The sequence below is a fragment of the Ranitomeya variabilis genome, chromosome 3, assembly GCF_051348905.1.
Source record: "Ranitomeya variabilis isolate aRanVar5 chromosome 3, aRanVar5.hap1, whole genome shotgun sequence".
NCBI classification, from domain to species: Eukaryota; Metazoa; Chordata; class Amphibia; order Anura; family Dendrobatidae; genus Ranitomeya; species Ranitomeya variabilis.
Window position 1 is genome coordinate 236,273,746 of NC_135234.1, and position 19,546 is coordinate 236,293,291.

At 41.8% G+C, this 19,546-nt stretch overlaps 1 protein-coding gene across 1 annotated transcript; it reads left to right on the forward strand.

Moving 5' to 3' along the window:
• The first annotated feature begins 11,145 nt into the window (after positions 1–11,145).
• Positions 11,146–18,639, forward strand: LOC143815723 (triggering receptor expressed on myeloid cells 2-like). Its single transcript, XM_077295272.1, has 4 exons — positions 11,146–11,296; positions 11,823–12,228; positions 12,321–12,434; positions 14,849–18,639. Exons 1-4 carry the CDS (start codon positions 11,254–11,256, stop codon positions 15,006–15,008), a joined length of 723 nt encoding a protein of 240 aa, XP_077151387.1. The 5' UTR covers positions 11,146–11,253; the 3' UTR covers positions 15,009–18,639.
• Positions 18,640–19,546: the final 907 nt, after the last annotated feature.

Consider the following 19,546-nt stretch of genomic DNA (forward strand, 5'->3'; position numbering starts at 1 on the left):
GTTTATTTACAAAATAATTATAGTATTAGTAATGGATAGGTGTCTTAAAGACACCTCTCAATTACTAATCAGTGAGTGATGTGAGCTATCTTCAGCACTAGGTGTCGGGGAACAATGCAAACAGTACTACTGATTCCAAGGTGCCGGTATGTGTCACACTGATGACACACAGATGTCATCAGTGTTCATGTGTATGAGACATTTTGCGGCCCACGTTGCTGTTAAAAAACTGACATGTCTGCGTACTTTGCCCACACAAACATGGTCTGTGGAAACACACTGACATGTGCATAGACCCATTTCTTTGAATGGGTCTACGTGGGTAAGTGTCTCCATAAAAGTGAAAACTGTCACCATACGTAAAGGAAACACTGACATGTGAAAGAACCCTGTCATGGTTCTCAATGGCAAGAGAACGTAGTAAAGCATACAAAAGGACTAGCTCTTGGAAGATGGGAACTCGAGCTGACCGTGAGCTAAACCTACCGCACAACTAACAGTGGCCGGGTAGCGTGCCTACGTTTTATCCCTAGACGCCCAGCACCAGCCGGAGAACTGACTGACCCTAGCAGAGGAAAATACAGACCTGGCTTACCTCTAGAGAAATTTTCCCCAAAAGGCAGACAGTAGCCCCCACATATATTGGCGGTGATTTTAGAGGAAATTGACATACGAAGTATGAAGATAGGTTTAGCAAATTGAGGTCCGCTTACTAGATAGTAGGAAGACAGAAAAGGGAACTTCACGGTCAGCTGAAAACCCTTTCAAAATACCATCCTGAAATTACTTTAAGACTCTAATATCAACTCATGACACCAGAGTGGCAATTTCAGCTCACAAGAGCTTCCAGCCTCAGAATATTCAATCACAGAGAACTGGAACAAAAATGCAAAAACAAACTTAGGACTACAAGTCCAACTTAGCTGATAGTAGTCTAGGAGCAGGAACATGCAACAGAAAGGCTTCTGGTAACATTGTTGGCCGGCATAGAAATGACTGAGGAGCAAGGCTAAATAGACAACTCCCACATCCTGATGGAAACAGGTGAACAGAGGAGATGAAGCACATAAGTGCAGTACCACCAGAAACCACCGGGGGAACCCAGAAACCAAATTCACAACAGTACCCCCCCCTCAAGGAGGGGGCACCGAACCCTCACCAGAACCACCAGGGGGATCAGGATGAGCCCTATGAAAGGCACGGACCAAATCGGAGGCATGAACATCAGAGGCTGTCACCCAAGAGTTATCCTCCTGACCGTAGCCCTTCCACTTGACCAGATACTGAAGTCTCCGTCTGGAAACACGGGAGTCCAAGATCTTCTCGACAACGTACTCCAACTCACCCTCAACCAACACCGGAGCAGGAGGCTCAACGGAAGGCACAACCGGTACCTCATACCTGCGCAACAATGACCGATGGAAGACATTATGAATAGAAAAAGATGCAGGGAGGTCCAAACGAAAGGACACAGGGTTAAGAATCTCCAATATCTTGTACGGGCCGATGAACCGAGGCTTAAACTTAGGAGAAGAAACCTTCATAGGGACAAAACGAGAAGATAACCACACCAAGTCCCCAACACAAAGACGAGGACCAACACGACGACGGCGGTTGGCAAAATGCTGAGTCTTCTCCTGGGACAACTTCAAATTGTCCACCACATGCCCCCAAATCTGATGCAACCTCTCCACCACAGCATCCACTCCAGGACAATCCGAAGACTCCACCTGACCGGAAGAGAAACGAGGATGAAACCCCGAATTACAGAAGAAAGGAGAAACCAAGGTGGCAGAACTAGCCCGGTTATTGAGGGCAAACTCCGCCAAGGGCAAAAAGGCAACCCAATCATCCTGATCCGCAGACACAAAACACCTCAAATAAGTCTCCAAGGTCTGATTAGTTCGCTCGGTCTGGCCATTAGTCTGAGGGTGGAAAGCAGACGAAAAAGACAAATCAATGCCCATCCTAGCACAGAACGCTCGCCAAAATCTAGACACGAATTGGGTTCCCCTGTCACAAACGATATTCTCCGGAATACCATGCAAGCGCACCACATTTTGAAAAAACAGAGGAACCAGCTCGGATGAGGAAGGCAATTTAGGCAAGGGAACCAAATGGACCATCTTAGAGAAACGGTCACACACCACCCAGATGACAGACATCTTCTGAGAAACAGGGAGATCAGAAATAAAATCCATGGAGATGTGAGTCCAAGGCCTCTTCGGAATAGGCAAGGATAACAACAATCCACTAGCCCGAGAACAACAAGGCTTGGCCCGAGCACAAACATCACAAGACTGCACAAAACCTCGCACATCTCGCAACAGGGAAGGCCACCAGAAGGACCTAGCCACCAAATCCCTGGTACCAAAGATTCCAGGATGACCTGCTAACGCAGAAGAATGGACCTCCGAGATGACTCTACTGGTCCAATCATCAGGAACAAACAATCTACCAGGCGGGCAACGATCAGGTCTATCCGCCTGAAACTCCTGCAAGACCCGTCGCAAATCTGGGGAAACAGCAGATAATATCACTCCATCCTTAAGGATACCTGTAGGTTCAGAATTACCAGGGGAATCAGGCTCAAAACTCCTAGAAAGGGCATCCGCCTTCACATTTTTAGAACCCGGTAGGTAAGAAACCACAAAATTAAACCGAGAGAAAAATAACGACCAGCGCGCCTGTCTAGGATTCAGGCGCCTGGCGGACTCAAGATAAATCAAATTCTTGTGGTCGGTCAATACCACCACCTGATGTCTAGCCCCCTCAAGCCAATGACGCCACTCCTCAAAAGCCCACTTCATAGCCAAGAGCTCCCGATTACCAATATCATAATTTCGCTCAGCGGGCGAAAATTTACGAGAAAAGAACGCACAAGGTCTCATCACGGAGCAGTCGGAACTTTTCTGCGACAAAACCGCCCCAGCTCCGATCTCTGAAGCGTCGACCTCAACCTGAAAAGGAAGAGTAACATCAGGCTGACGCAATACAGGGGCGGAAGAAAAGCGGCGCTTAAGCTCCCGAAAGGCCTCCACAGCAGCAGGGGACCACTCAGCAACATCAGCACCCTTCTTAGTCAAATCAGTCAACGGTTTAGCGACATCAGAAAAACCAGTTATAAATCGACGATAAAAATTAGCAAAGCCCAAAAACTTCTGAAGGCTCTTAAGAGAAGAGGGTTGCGTCCAATCACAAATAGCCTGAACCTTGACAGGGTCCATCTCAATGGAAGAGGGGGAAAAAATGTACCCCAAAAACAAAATCTTTTGAACCCCAAAAACGCACTTAGAACCCTTTACACACAAGGAATTAGAGCGCAAAACCTGAAAAACCCTCCTGACCTGTTGGACATGAGAGTCCCAGTCATCCGAAAAAATCAAAATATCATCCAGATACACAATCAAAAATTTATCCAAATATTCACGGAAAATGTCATGCATAAAGGACTGAAAGACTGAAGGGGCATTTGAAAGACCAAAAGGCATTACTAAATACTCAAAATGGCCCTCAGGCGTATTAAATGCGGTTTTCCACTCATCCCCCTGCTTAATTCGCACTAAATTATACGCCCCACGAAGATCAATCTTAGAGAACCACTTGGCCCCCTTTATTCGAGCAAACAAATCAGTAAGCAGTGGCAAAGGATTCTGATATTTAACCGTGATTTTATTCAAAAGCCGATAATCAATACACGGCCTCAAAGAGCCATCTTTTTTAGATACAAAGAAAAAACCGGTGACGAAGGACGAATATGTCCCTTTTCCAAGGACTCCTTAATATATTCCCGCATAGCAGCATGTTCAGGCACAGATAGATTAAATAGACGACCCTTTGGAAACTTACTGCCCGGAATCAGATCTATAGTACAATCGCACTCTCTGTGCGGAGGTAGTGAACCAATCTTAGGCTCCTCAAAAACGTCACGATAATCAGATAAAAATTCCGGAATCTCAGAGGGAATAGATGACGAAATGGAAACCAAAGGTACGTCCCCATGAGTCCCCTGACATCCCCAGCTTAACACAGACATTGCTTTCCAGTCGAGGACTGGGTTATGAGATTGCAGCCATGGCAATCCAAGCACCAACACATCATGTAGATTATACAACACAAGGAAGCGAATAATCTCCTGGTGATCTGGATTAATACGCATAGTTACTTGTGTCCAGTATTGTGGTTTATTACTAGCCAATGGCGTGGAGTCAATACCCTTCAGAGGTATAGGAACTTCCAGAGGCTCTAAATCAAACCCACAGCGTTTGGCAAAGGACCAATCCATAAGACTCAAAGCGGCGCCAGAGTCGACATAGGCGTCCGCGGTAATAGACGATAAAGAGCAAATCAGGGTCACAGATAGAATAAACTTAGACTGTAAAGTGCCAATTGAAACAGACTTATCAACCTTCTTAGTACGTTTAGAGCATGCTGATATAACATGAGTTGAATCACCACAATAGAAGCATAACCCATTTTTTCGCCTAAAATTCTGTCGTTCGCTTCTGGACAGAATTCTATCACATTGCATAATCTCTGGCGCCTTCTCAGTAGACACCGCCAAATGGTGCACAGGTTTGCGCTCCCGCAAACGCCGATCAATCTGAATAGCCATTGTCATGGACTCATTCAGACCTGTAGGCACAGGGAACCCCACCATAACATCCTTAATGGCATCAGAGAGACCCTCTCTGAAATTCGCCGCCAGGGCGCACTCATTCCACTGAGTAAGCACAGACCACTTACGAAATTTTTGGCAGTATATTTCAGCCTCATCTTGCCCTTGAGACAGGGCCATTAAGGCTTTTTCAGCCTGAATCTCTAAATGAGGTTCCTCATAAAGCAACCCCAAAGCCAGGAAAAACGCATCCACATTGAGCAACGCAGGATCCCCTGGTGCCAAAGCAAATGCCCAGTCCTGAGGGTCGCCCCGGAGCAAGGAAATTACAATCCTGACCTGCTGTGCAGGATCTCCAGCGGAGCGAGATCTCAGAGACAAAAATAATTTACAATTATGTTTGAAATTCTGGAAGCGAGATCTATCCCCGGAGAAAAATTCAGGTAAAGGAATTCTAGGTTCAGATATAGGAGCATGAATAACAAAATCCTGTAAACTTTGAACCTTCACAGCGAGATTATCCAAACCTGTAGCTAAACTCTGAGGATCCATATTAATCAGGTGAAATCAGAACCATTCAAGGATTAGAAGGAGAGAGAGACGAAGGCTGCAGTAAGCAGAGATGCTAGTGAATCAACTAATGAGCAAACTCAGGAAAAAAAAAAAAATTCTCTGCAGACTTCTTTTCTCTCCTTTCTTCTGCCAATTATTTTAACCCCTGGCCGGCCAAACTGTCATGGTTCTCAATGGCAAGAGAACGTAGTAAGCATACAAAAGGACTAGCTCTTGGAAGATGGGAACTCGAGCTGACCGTGAGCTAAACCTACCGCACAACTAACAGTGGCCGGGTAGCGTGCCTACGTTTTATCCCTAGACGCCCAGCGCCAGCCGGAGAACTGACTGACCCTAGCAGAGGAAAATACAGACCTGGCTTACCTCTAGAGAAATTTTCCCCAAAAGGCAGACAGTAGCCCCCACATATATTGGCGGTGATTTTAGAGGAAATTGACATACGAAGTATGAAGATAGGTTTAGCAAATTGAGGTCCGCTTACTAGATAGTAGGAAGACAGAAAAGGGAACTTCACGGTCAGCTGAAAACCCTTTCAAAATACCATCCTGAAATTACTTTAAGACTCTAATATCAACTCATGACACCAGAGTGGCAATTTCAGCTCACAAGAGCTTCCAGCCTCAGAATATTCAATCACAGAGAACTGGAACAAAAATGCAAAAACAAACTTAGGACTACAAGTCCAACTTAGCTGATAGTAGTCTAGGAGCAGGAACATGCAACAGAAAGGCTTCTGGTAACATTGTTGGCCGGCATAGAAATGACTGAGGAGCAAGGCTAAATAGACAACTCCCACATCCTGATGGAAACAGGTGAACAGAGGAGATGAAGCACATAAGTGCAGTACCACCAGAAACCACCGGGGGAGCCAAGAAACCAAATTCACAACAGAACCCTTAGTGAGCACTTGTCCATTGCCGAGATAATCCACCCACCTCACAGGTGTGGCATATCAAGATGCTGATTAGACAGCATGATTACTGCACAGGTGTGCCTTAAACTGGCCACAAAAAGAGGCCACTCTAAGGCCAGAGTCATACTAAACTTATGAAAAATCGGTTCGAGTCTCCCTGCCGAGAGTCGCACGAGTGTAATGCGAGTGTCATTACACATCATTTTCAAAGGAAATATTCATCAAAACACACACACACACACATATATACAATTGTGCTCAAAAGATTACATACCCTGGCTCTTTGGGTTTTTTTTTTTTTCTGTGCTATGTTGTGCATAAATATGTGATTCTTCAGAATTTGTATTAGTCTATGCCTGATGAAGAGACCTGTGTAGTCTCGAAAGCTTGCAATTTGTTACCATCTTTTCAGCTAGCTATTAAAAGGTATCAACCACTGAGGACTCTCAATTCTAAATATTTTTCTATCTACTGGCTAACACGGTACCAAGATATATATCATACCCTGGCAGAATTTTTACTTTCTTGGCCTTTTTTTTCAGAGAATATGAATGACAACACCAAAACTTTTTCTACACTCATGGTTAGTGGTTGGGTGAAGCCATTTATTGTCAAACTACTGTGTTTTCTCTTTTTAAATCATAATGACAACTAGTGTTGAGCATTCCGATACTGCAAGTATCGGGTATCGGCCGATACTTGCGGTATCGGAATTCCGATACCGAGATCCGATACTTTTGTGGTATCGGGAATCGGAATCGGAAGTTCCCAGTGTATGGTTCCCAGGGTCTGAAGGAGAGGAAACTCTCCTTCAGGCCCTGGGATCCATATCCATGTAAAAAATAAAGAATTAAAATAAAAAATAGGGATATACTCACCCTCTGACGCGCCCTGGTAGTAACCGGCAGCCTGCTTTGCTTAAAATGAGCGCGTTCAGCACCTTCCATGACGTCTCGGCTTCTGATTGGTCACGTGCCGCTCATGTGACCGCCACGCGACCAATCACAAGCCGCGACGTCATCCCTCAGGTCCTAAATTCCCTTCTAGGAATTTAGGACCTGAGGGATGACGTCACGGCTTCTGATTGGTCGCGTGGCGGTCACATGAGCGGCACGCGACCAATCAGAAGCCGTGACGTCATGGAAGGTACTGAACGCGCTCATTTTAAGCAAAGAAGGCTGCCGGTTCACAGCGGTAAGGTCCAGGCTGCGTCAGAGAGGTGAGTATATCAATATTTTTTATTTTAATTCTTTATTTTACACATTCATATGGATCCCAGGGCCTGAAGGAGAGTTTCCTCTCCTTCAGACCCTGGGAACCATCAGGGATACCTTCCAATACTTGAGTCCCATTGACTTGTATTGGTATCGGGTATCGGTATCGGCGAGATCCGATACTTTGCCGGTATCGGCCGATACTTTCCGATACCGATACTTTCAAGTATCGGACGGTATCGCTCAACACTAATGACAACACAAGACATCCAAATAGCCCTGATCAAAAGTTCACATACCCCATTTATTAATACCGTTTATTGCCCCCTCTAACATAAAAAAACGCTTGAAGTATACCACTCTTGTGCCGATGTAACATAGGTGAAGTGAGTTCATTGGCAGTGAACTCGCAGGACCTGTCTGACGGCACTGTGAGCTGGAGAACTTTCTCACGCTCACAGTGTTGTCAGACAGGCAATAGGAGTTCACAGACAGACACTGAGCACACGGTGCTCAGTGTGTCTGCTGGATGACAGGTTACATGGTTGCATCATGAAAACATGCAGCCGGCCATCTAGACATAGCAGAGCTGGACCCGTCGTAGGATAAATGGATTAGCAGCATCTCTACGAAAAAGTGAGGAATAATGTTGTTTGTTTTTTTAAACTCTTTTTCAGATGATGAGGGCATCAGGGGAATGGGCGAGGTCATAAGTATGGTTTACCGTAATTAAGATTATTAAAGGAGTCTGTGATATTCTTTCAATTAAAAGACTTTTTTCTGGGTGTCTGTGTTTTCTTACAATGTGACTATGGGGTTAGTAATGGATGTGCCTTATTGATTATTTTTATTAATTATTTTTTCTTCAGTGAGGTACCTGTGGTGTTAAAATGCTCACTGCATCCCTAGCTGAATTTATTGGGGGGGTGTAGTTTGTAAAATTAGGTTACTTATGGGTAGTTTCTGCTGTTCTGGCATCTCATGGGCTCTGCCAGTGTGGCAAGGCACACTCAAACCAGTCTAGCAAAATCTGTACTTCAAAAGGGGGCTTCTTCCCATCTTAGCTGTGCACTGTAGTTTTCGAACACATATGGGTAAAATTCTATGAAGTACTTTTGGGTTTAAGGTGCTCATCACACATCTAGTTAAATTTCTTGGGGGGTGCAGTTTCCAAAATGGGGTCACTTGTGGAGAGTTTTCACTGTTTAGGCACATCAGGGGATCTCCAAACGCGACATGGTGTCCGTTAATGATTCCAGCAAATTTTGCATTCAAAAAGTGAAACTGTGCTCCTTCCCTTCCAAGCCCTGCCATGCACCCAAACAGCAGTTATTCCCCACATATGTGGTATTGGCGTGCTCAGGAGAAATTACAGAACAATTTTTGAGGTCCATTTTTCTGTTCCTTGTGAAAATAAAAAATTAGAGTGTAAAGTAAAAAATTTTGTGAAGAAAGATAACTGTTTATTTTTTCCTTCCACATTCCATTCATTCTTGTGAAGCATCTGAAGAGTCAATAAACTTCTTAAATGTAGTTTTGAGAATCTTGAGGGGTGGCGTTTTTAGAATGTGTCACTTTTGAGGGTTTCTGTCATATTGACCCCTCAAAGTCACTTCAAATGTAATGTGCTCCCTAAAAAAAATATGGGTTTGTACATTTTATTGGAAAAATAAGAACTCAATGGTCAACTTTCAATGCATCTAACTTCCTAACAAAATTTTTTTTCAAAAATTGTGGTAATATTATTTATTGGCTATTTGGTGTGATATACAGTGCAGACCAAAAGTTTGGACACACCTTCTAATTTAAAGATTTTTCTGTATTTTCATGACTATGAAAATTGTAAATTCACACTGAAGGCATCAAAACTATGAATTAACACATGTGGAATTATATACTTAACAAAAAAGTGTGAAACAACTGAAAATATGTCTTATATTCTAGGTTCTTCAAAGTAGCCACCTTTTGCTTTGACGACTGCTTTGCACACTCTTGGCATTCTCTTGATGAGCTTCAACAGGGAGTCACCGGGAATGGTTTTCAATTCACAGGTGTGCCCTGTCAGGTTTAATAAGTGGGATTTCTTGTCTTATAAATGGGGTTGGGACCATCAGTTGTGTTGTGCAGAAGTCTGGTTGATACACAGCTGATAGTCCTACTGAATAGACTGTTAGAATTTGTATTATGGCAAGAAAAAAGCAGCTAAGTAAAAAAAAACGAGTCGTCATCATTACTTTAAGAGATGATGGTCAGTCAGTCTGAAAAATTGGCAAACTTTGAAATTGTCCCCAAGGGCAGTGGCAAAACCCATCGAGTGCTTCAAAGAAACTGGCTCACATGAGGACCGCCCCAGGAAAGGAAGACCAAGAGTCACCTCTGCTTCTGAGGATAAGTTTATCCGAGTCACCAGCCTCAGAAATCGCAGGTTAACAGCAGCTCAGATTAGAGACCAGGTAAATACCACACAGAGTTCTAGCAGCAGACACATCTTTACAACAACTGTTAAGAGGAGACTTTGTACAGCAGGCCTTCATGGTAAAATAGCTGCTAGGAAACCACTGCTAACGACAGGCAACAAGCAGAAGAGACTTGTTTGGGCTTAGATCAGCGGAAATCTGTGCTTTGGTCTGATGAGTCCAAATTTGAGCTCTTTGGTTCCAACCACCATATCTTTGTGCGATGCTGAAAAGGTGAACGGATGGACGCTACATGCCTGGTTCCCACCGTGAAGCATGGAGGAGGAGGTGTGATGGTGTGGGGGTGCTTTGCTGGTAACACTGTTGGGGATTTATTCAAAATTGAAGGCATACTGAACCAGCATGGCTACCACAGCATCTTGCAGTGACATACTATTCCATCCGGTTTGCATTTAGTTGGACCATCATTTATTTTTCAACAGGACAATGACCCCAAACACACCTCCAGGCTGTGTAAGGGCTATTTGACCATGAAGGAGAGTGATGGGGTGCTACACCAGATGACCTGGCCTCCACAGACACCAGACCTGAACCCAATTGAGATGGTTTGGGGTGAGCTGGACCTCAGAGTGAAGGCAAAAGGGCCAACAAGTGCTAAGCATCTCTGGGAACTCCTTCAAGATTGTTAGAAGACCATTCCCGCTGACTACCTCTTGAAGCTCATCAAGAGACTGCCAAGAGTGTGCAAAAAGCAGTCATCAAAGCAAAAGGTGGCTACTTTAAAGAACCTAGAATATACAACATATTTTCAGTTGTTTCACACTTTTTTGTTAAGTATATAATTCCACATGTGTTAATTCATAGTTTTGATGCCTTCAGTGTGAATTTACAATTTTCATAGTCATGAAAATACAGAAAAATCTTTAAATGAGAAGGTGTGTCCAAACTTTTGGTCTGTACTGTAGCTCTCTGGTTAAAGGGCATAAAAGTTTAAAGTTTGAACATTTCTACATTTTCAACAAATTTTCTTTTTTTTTCACAAATAAATGCGAGTTACATTTAACAAATGTTACCACTATCGTGAAGTAAAATATGTAAAACAATCTCAGACTTAGGGGGATCCATTGAAGAGTTCCAGAGTGATTACCACAAAAAGTGAGAGTGGTTAGAATTGTAAAACTTGGCCTGGTTGTAAAGGTGAAAGCTGTCTTGGGGGTAAAGGGGTTAACTCAATTTTATGCTCAAGGGACGGGTCTTTTTAAAAATATAATATGTATGATACTATAGCTTTAATTAAAATAGCAGTCAGGAAATTGCCACATATTCTAGTTGTACACTGCTTTTTCTCATCACATGGCTCATATATTTGAGTATTTAGTTAAAAATAAAGTACAACCAGCTAAGTGCATTGCACAATCATCAGTACAAAGGCTGAACAATTTGTTTTTGCAACTGCATTGTCTGAAACATTTAAAGAAAAGAGGATCTTCTAAATTGACATCTCTGCAGACTGCAAAAATGGACAAATGCTTCTTACTCTTCTTCAATATAATTTTACTGGGTAAGAAACCACCTCTAAAGATTTTTTTATTGTTAGTCCAAATTATTGTTTGCCAAATATTATTTTCAGTTATACATGTGAGTAGCATCATAACAATTGAGAAATAATATTATATTAACCTAAAGTATGGTTGAATTCAAATGGTTAATATATAATCATATAAACATTTTATGAAATGTATATGTAGATTAGTAATACAGCATTTCATTTTATGTTTTGGTAAAGGTTTTTAGAAAAGCATTGAAGCATACATCTTATAGGAGTAAATTTCAATTGTTAATGGTGATCAAAATATTTCTCAATGTAGAATTGTTAGGCTGGACAGTTAGTCATTGGCTAATACTTTATTAATGTTTCTTGTATGAAGTAATGTTCATTATAACATCAATTCAACAAATTATTATCAAATGATATTTAATGTGCACTTTCTTTTAGTGCTCTACATTGTTTTTAGTTAATATAAGCATAAAGTGTTTACATTTTTCTTATAACTCAATTTCCTACTTTGGATAATGTCTTTTATCAGGTATATCAGGCTGGAGTGTGGCGAAAGATGTTACTGTTTATTCGGGACAACTAGGAGACAATCTTAACATCGTTTGTCCATATCAGCAACGTGCAGATCGTTGGAAAAAGAAGATATGGTGTAAAGAAGATGAAGTTGGATTTTGTCAGAGTGTTGTTAGTTTACACCCATATTGGTCGTTCAACAAAAAAATAAATGTGAGTGCTGATATCGCTGACAATCATCACAAGGGTATCATCACAATCAATATTACTAATCTACAAAAATCAGATGCTGGTGTCTACCAGTGTAGAACGGTCACATTTGGTGATGTTAACACTCTTAAAAGGATCAAAGTACAAGTGATTGAAGATCTACCGGATGAAAGTGAGTCAGAAAGTGCAGATACGCAGTACAGCATATCTGGGTAAGAAGGCTTTACATTGTTTTTTGATGGTTTAATATTTCTATAACATCATATACAGCTGACCTAAATATATGTGTTTTATTATTAAAAAGGTCGCAATCTGCAACACAAACACCTGTGATGTTGGTTGCAATTGGAGGGAGCATCATCTTATGCAAGTTACTTCTGATAGGACTCGTCTACATCTGGTGGAAAAGACACGAGGAGTAAGAAATCCTTAAATAATGCTGTAATGTCCTGAAATATATCAACATAATGTATTTATAAACATCATATCTTATCTTGGGCTGAGACAACCAGTAGGACCACTAAATGATATACCATATGAACTCAATTAAAATACATACATAGATATTAAAAAAGTGAAAGGGCATACAAAAATAAAAGTGAAAAAATAAATATATATGTATACAGAAAGACACTAATAATGTGACAAATTAAAAGTGCACAAAATAAATAAAATGATGGTCAAGTGCTCTACTCTATATAAGGATTAAAGCCCATTAGTAATGTAACTCGGGTATAAAGAATACATAAAAACTAGCAATTTATCTATATTACACACGTGTGCAATATTTATGCCATGTACACATATGCAGTATTTGTAAGCCAAAACCAGGGGTGGAACAATCAGAGGAAAAGTATAATAGAAACACGTCACCACTTCTGGATTTATCACCCACTCCTGGTTCTGGCTTACAAATACTGAAGTAAAATACTGACCAAATACTGAATGTGTGCACGTGTCCTTAACCCCTGCACAACATGCTCTGTCTAGCATAAACAATCAGAAGATTGCATAAAAAAAAAAAAAAGTTTAAATCACCCCCCCCCCCCCATTCAAAATATTACAATTAAAAAAATACACATATTTGGCTTTGCCGTGTTCAGAAACGCCTGATCTATCAATATATAAAAAGAATCCGAATGGTAAACGGCGAAACGAGAAAAAAATCAAAACACCAAACCACTGTTCTACACCAAAATGACATCAATAAAAACATCAGCTCGGCATGCAAAAAATAAGCCCTCACCCAGCCCCAGATCCAGAAAAATGGAAATGCTACAGTTCTTGGAAAATTATGCGAATTTTTTTTTTTTTTAACAAACTTTGGATTTTTGTTATCGTTTAAATAAAAAAGAACATGAGCATGTTTGATATCTACAGATTTGCAATGACCTGGAGAATAATAATGACAGGTCATTGTAGCATATAGTGAACATAGTAAAAAAAACAAAAAAAAATTGTGGAATTGCCCTTTTTTTTCAATTTTACTGCACTTGGAATTTTTTCCTGTTTTCCAGTACATTACATGATAAAATCAATGGTGTCGTTGAAAAGTTCAACTCGTCCTGCAAAAAACAAACCCTCACAAGGCCATATTAATGGAAAAATAAAAAAGTTATGGTTCTGGGAAGAAGGGGAGCAAAAAACAGGGGTTAATATTCATATAAGACCATACCAGAAGGACAAACACTCAAAACTCTGTACAAGAATGCCAAAACATTCATCTTTCAACAGTACAAATGGTCTACAATTGCTACTATTTAAAGTTTAAATGACAAAAGAAGACAATAGTGTTGGAAAATGACAGGGAAGACGCCAACAAAGATACTTTCGGCACCTTAAAAATGCATAGTCAAAAAGTACATTTAATTCGTAATGTACATCCACATTCAAAAAGACCCAAACTAAAATATAATTATTTATCATAAGCCACATTGTAAATAACATAGGAAAAAACAATGCCAGAGTTAGTTTCCTTATTTAACCCTCCTACCAAAGAAATAAAAATAACAAGCGCTCAAAATTGGTATGTACCTCAAAATTCTACCAATAAAAACATTGACTCATCCTGAAAAGTACAAAGAGCAAAATCATTTTTTAAAAAGGAAAACATATTTTTTTATGATCTAAACATTAAAAATATAATATATAATATTGGTATTGCCACAATTATACTACCATGATCAGTAATCATCGGAATATCTTTATTTCTGTTTGAAAAGCCATCATTGGAAGCTAGTTGATAAAGTTGGTTGAAAGAATAAAAAGTGTGCCAATTTTTTCTCAAAGTAAAGGGTATCAACTCTGTAAAATATACTTTGTAAGATATAAGGCTTAAATTGTATTTTTTTTTGTCATGTACAGATTAATTTTAATTAATTCTTAAGTCCCCAATACACATTATTGTAATGTCGGACGAACCATCAGATATCAACAGATCCGGCTGACACTCTAATGTGCATGGGGGTACCAGCCAACTGGCTTTTGAGGGAGATGCAATCGGGCATGTCCATTTTCAGACTGCTGATCATATTTTTCTCTCGTAGATAAGTCGCCTCCAGAGATTTCTGTTGGCGGCTTTCTCATAGAGAACAAAGGAGCACTCAGCCGAATGAGCATTCTTGCGTAGAGGAGAGTTGGCTGGTGATGGCCAAACATTCAGCTGAAGCTTTGTTTGGCCAACAGTCATCTAATGTTTATGGGCGCCATTAGTTGTAGTAAATGTGCTATTAGTTTCAGATGTACGAAAATGGAAAAATAAAGATAACCCTTTGTTGAGTAGGTGTGTTCAGACTTTTGACTAGCACTATGTATTTTCTACATCTCTTTTAGTTTCTACGCTACTAAGGTGGACCAAGAACCATTTTCTCTAATCTCATCTGCTGGACATACAGATGCTGAAAATTCGGTATACACTGCCATGGAAGAAATTAGTGATGGTCCACAGTATATTAACTATGTTTACCTAGGGCATATAAACCAAGCACCTTAGCAGTAACTAAGCCAAGAGATTTAAGTAAGTGTCTCCGAAAAGACTACTGCATTATTAGAATGTTGGACAACATGCTTTCATGCTCTATTTTTCCATATATTTTAAAAACTGAAATCTCTTAAAGAATAGGTAAGAGAGTTTGTTGCCCTATTTGATTCTTGTTTTGGTTTCTTTAACTCCTAACAACCAATGATATATTTATTATAAGTGAATACTAGTTCATACATCATAAAGTATATGTTCGCAATAATGACCTTGAAGGTACTGCCCAATATCATAACAAGAGTGCAACAGGAGCCTAGCTGTAATACACAGCCAGGCATCAATGGCAAGGGTCAATAATATAACCAGTTAAAAGCATCTGTCATTAGTGACTGTGGCATCTAAAGTGTTTTACAGAGTCAGGGAATTTTCTCTGTGTAGCCATCTGCACCATGTAACACAATCACAGGACACTGGTGGGTTATGAGAATAGTCGGGGATCTCACAAAGGCTTCAGTATCTGCCTATTCAGCAATGGTAGAAGAGTGACCTAATAAGTTGTACATTCACAGCTTATAATGCTTTGGTATACAACACCACTATTTCATTGATTACTGCTTTAAGTATACTCTATGGAAAAAAAGAGAGTGAAATAATATTCAATGAAGTTTAATTGAAAAAAAAAGTTTGCTTAAACATACTAATTATACTTCACAACACAATGTGTAAAAAAAATTACTGATTTGCGGTTTTCCTCCATTCTCCACTGAACAAAAATTGTAAAAATAAGTCAAAAAATTGTATGTGCTCCATTATGGTTCTAATAAAACCTACAACTCATTTGCCTATAAGGTATCTATAAGAAGCGTTAGACTGGAGCATGTTGGACCCACCAGAGAAAATCATTCTTGGGGCCCACTATGTAGCTACATAGAAATAAATACAAGACCACCTGGAGCGCCCCCAGTCGCAGGGCTGCGGGGTACTCGGTACCGGGCTTCTCTGTCTCAGCTCTGGGGTTGTCACGGTGGCTAGACCCAGTCCGTGACCCTGCTAAGGGGCGTCCAATGAAAGGTGTAGGTGGTGGTGAGTGGTGCAGGTCGCGGTGAATAACGAGGACACAGGGTTGCAGTCTCTTTACCTCTTTACTGAAGGCTTCAAGATCCTCAATCCAGAGTACGGTTAACAGGGCTGTCTGAGACCGGCCGGTCCGATGGCACCTCCAGAGTTCCCTTTGCAGGTAGAAATCTGTGCCTACCTTCTAGCGCCTGTGTGTTGTAGTACTTCCCTGCTGAGCACCACGGGATAGTCCTCACAACTGTTATGTCTCTTTCTGATGTTCTTTCCCACAACTTATGTCTGTTCTGATGTTCTTCTCCGTCCCCCAGATGATATGGCTAGGATACACCCGTATGACGGGTAGGCCTGGAGTTCTTCCGGGACCCTAGTGACGCCCCTCTCCCACAGTTGCCCCCTATGTCTGCTTAGGTGATTTAGGTGAGACAGCCAACCTATAATTAACTGTCCTGCCATTGGTTTGAAGTAATGCTTGGAGCCCAATACTTCCTCGGCGTTCCGGACACCGGCTACGCGCCTCAGTAGGATGTTGCCTCGTTCTTACAGCACGACTCCTACTGGTGTTATCTCTTTTTTGCTATGATCTCGTTTCTCACTCTTCACAATAAACCTCGCTTCTTGTCCTTTCTTGGGGTACCGCCGCAACGAAGTGCAGGCGCGGTTCCCTTACGTTCTGTCTTGTTCGCTAGGCCTCTGTCAGGATCCCACCCCTGACAGGGACCCCCCTGAATCTTCCCCTGCAACACCCTCTGCCACAGGATGTTGCCTGGTTCCAACCCAGTCAGCTTCTAACTAACTTCCTACCTAACCCCCAGTTTTACCAGATTGTGAGGAGTGGCCTAATACATAGTGCCCTTAGCTCCCCCTGGAGGCCAGACTGTGAAGTGTATTGGTGTCTGTGATACCTGGTCAGGTGAACTCCTTCAGTGCCATCAGACGTACCATAGCCCCCCTTAGTGGCGGAGCATCAGTACTGCAACGGCCAGGACTCTGGGGCACTGCATGTAATCCAGCTGTCCTGCCAGTTTCTGCTGTGCCTCCTAGAGTCTGACACAACCTCGGTCTTCCAGCTACCGGAATTTGCGCTCGGCCAGGGAGGTAGCCCAAATGCTGCTATGCTCCCCTGGTGTCTCTCTCCTGTGCTTCGTTCTACTGCACGCTCACTAAACACTGTTCTTCTTTTCTTGCTCTCTCAATCCTGGAGCTGCAGCACCTCCGGCTGCACAGCCCCAAACATGTCTCACTGCTTCAGACTGCTCCAGTCTGCTCTCTGGCACTAAGTAACTCACTTTCTCTCCAGGCCAGAATATATCAATAGGCAAGTTCCCCCTAAACCAGGTTTAGAGCTCCCCCTTCTGGCCTGGAGTGTGAACATGTTGTGTGCATTGTGTTTGCCTGGTGAAAGATATCTTCCTTCGCTTCCAAGCATGACATCACTCTCCCCATAAGGAAAGCAATGCCACTGTAACAACCAGGACCCTGGGGAAAGCAATGCCACTGTAACAACCAGGACCCACCCTGGGGTGTTACAGATGTCATCCAGCTGCGCATGTGTCAGACAGGAAGCGCCGGGCAGGAAGCAGGATGGCATCGGATCCCTGCAGCTTTGCTCCACTGCCATTTTCTCCTGTAGGCAGCAGAGCTGCAGGAATTGCTCCCTGCCCACCGATTATCCTCAGTGTTAGCCACGCTGCAGGGGCACACCTCTGGGGCCCAATGCAGCTGTATCGGCTTTATATGTGGTATGTCCGCCCCTGCGGGCAGTGTTAGCCGCAGCCTGCAGATAACACTGCCTGCTATTAAAGTGAAATGAATATTCACTCCTTTCCACACCCATGCGGGAGTGGGGAAGCGTAAATATTCATTTCTCTTCAGCAAAGGAGACAGGCTCCTGTCTCCAGGTGCTGCTGCACTGGCATTGGGCAGGCCCCCCGACTCACGGGCCCCATAACAGCTGGGTGTGCCAATATTAGCGACACAACACTGACTGGGGGCCCCTGGAGCAGCAGGGGCCCTAGGCAGCTGCCGGCCCTGTATAACAGCAGGTGTAAGTGCCTGGGCCCACCAGAGAATCCTCTGGTTCCCCGGTGGGCCAGTTCAACCCTCTCTTTAAGTAACTTTATGTTTCCAGAAAATAAAAAATAGGTATGGCTCTTAGGATGCAAATGCACAAAATTAGTTGCCTTTATTATGCAAAAAAACAAAAATATTTGGTATAGCTAGATTCATACCAACCTGTAGAATAATCCTGTTTACATGTTTTTTTTTACCGTGTGATAAACTGCACCAGAAGATTTTTTTTAAATGGTTCACATGTTGATTATTTTTAATTCCCTCCCAAAAAAATGTATAGAATCTTAAGAAAAAAAATTGCATGTACTTTAAAATAGTGAAAAGTACAACTTGTCTTGCAACTAAAAAAAGCCATTACACAGTTACATCAAGAGGAGGAGTTTGCAAGGATGAAAAAATATTTTAAAATTACTTCTTTAACTGTTTTTTCAATGCTCATTTTAATTGCATTTTTATCCCAGTACAATGTTATTTCTTTGTACTTGCTCTGTGAATAAAAACCCATGTTAAAAAAATTGCTTGCATTTTTACTGCACATTTGCAGTATTCTTGTGTTACATAATTTGGTAAGATGGTTACTGCAGATGAAACATTCCAAAATGGGAAACTGTGTTTGCAGTACATGTGGTATCCATTCTTTTCACAGATACCACTTGTACACATCATAACCTATGGCGCTAAGCATATGTCTGAGTTTTTACATGAACCGTTGGGCAAAACACAAGGAAACATGTCCTTTTTTTTCCTGCAGCAATGATGATAAGGGACCATACAAGTCTATGTGTCCGTGCAAAATACGTATCCGTGTGCCATACTTTATTTTTCTTTAACCATACTGGAAAAACACGGTTGGTAAACACCGGGCACACACTGATGGAAAACACAGATGACACCAGTTTACGGACGTGTAAAGGAGGCTTAAGGCTGGTTTTACACATCCGTGAAACACCATCTGTGATCAGATCAGAATACCGCATGACTGTTGTGTCTCAAATAAGGAAACTTGGAGCTAGAAAAAGGTATTTTAATTTGAAAAGGAAGGAAATCTAACCTTAATGTATGTGCACACACTGCATTTTTCAGGCGTTTTTTTTGTCATGAACCTGTAATGTGGGGCAGTAGCTGTGGGCAAGGTATACACTTTTAACGCCCCGACACAATACATGAAGATGGGGTCATGTCTGGGTGTGTTGGTTTCGTCTATGGGTATGCTATGCTCTTGCAGGAAGAATGATACTGATTACTTTGTTTGGCCAGGACCAGTTGCTGTAGAGTTCAATGAGAGCGACCAATAGTTCAAAATAAATAGTCTTTTACTAAACCGCCACTTGGAGGGAACTATGTACAATAGATAGCGGGTGCATAACTTCATGGACATTTCCTGTACAATAAGGAGCATTTTCACG

Bases quoted from the DNA above. Each gene is read 5' to 3' on its own strand.
- LOC143815723 (XM_077295272.1), top strand. From the start codon at position 11,254: ATGGACAAATGCTTCTTACTCTTCTTCAATATAATTTTACTGG. The intron at 11,297-11,822 runs GTAAGAAACCAC...GTCTTTTATCAG, and splicing joins CTTCAATATAATTTTACTGG to GTATATCAGGCTGGAGTGTG. The intron at 12,229-12,320 runs GTAAGAAGGCTT...ATTATTAAAAAG, and splicing joins ACGCAGTACAGCATATCTGG to GTCGCAATCTGCAACACAAA.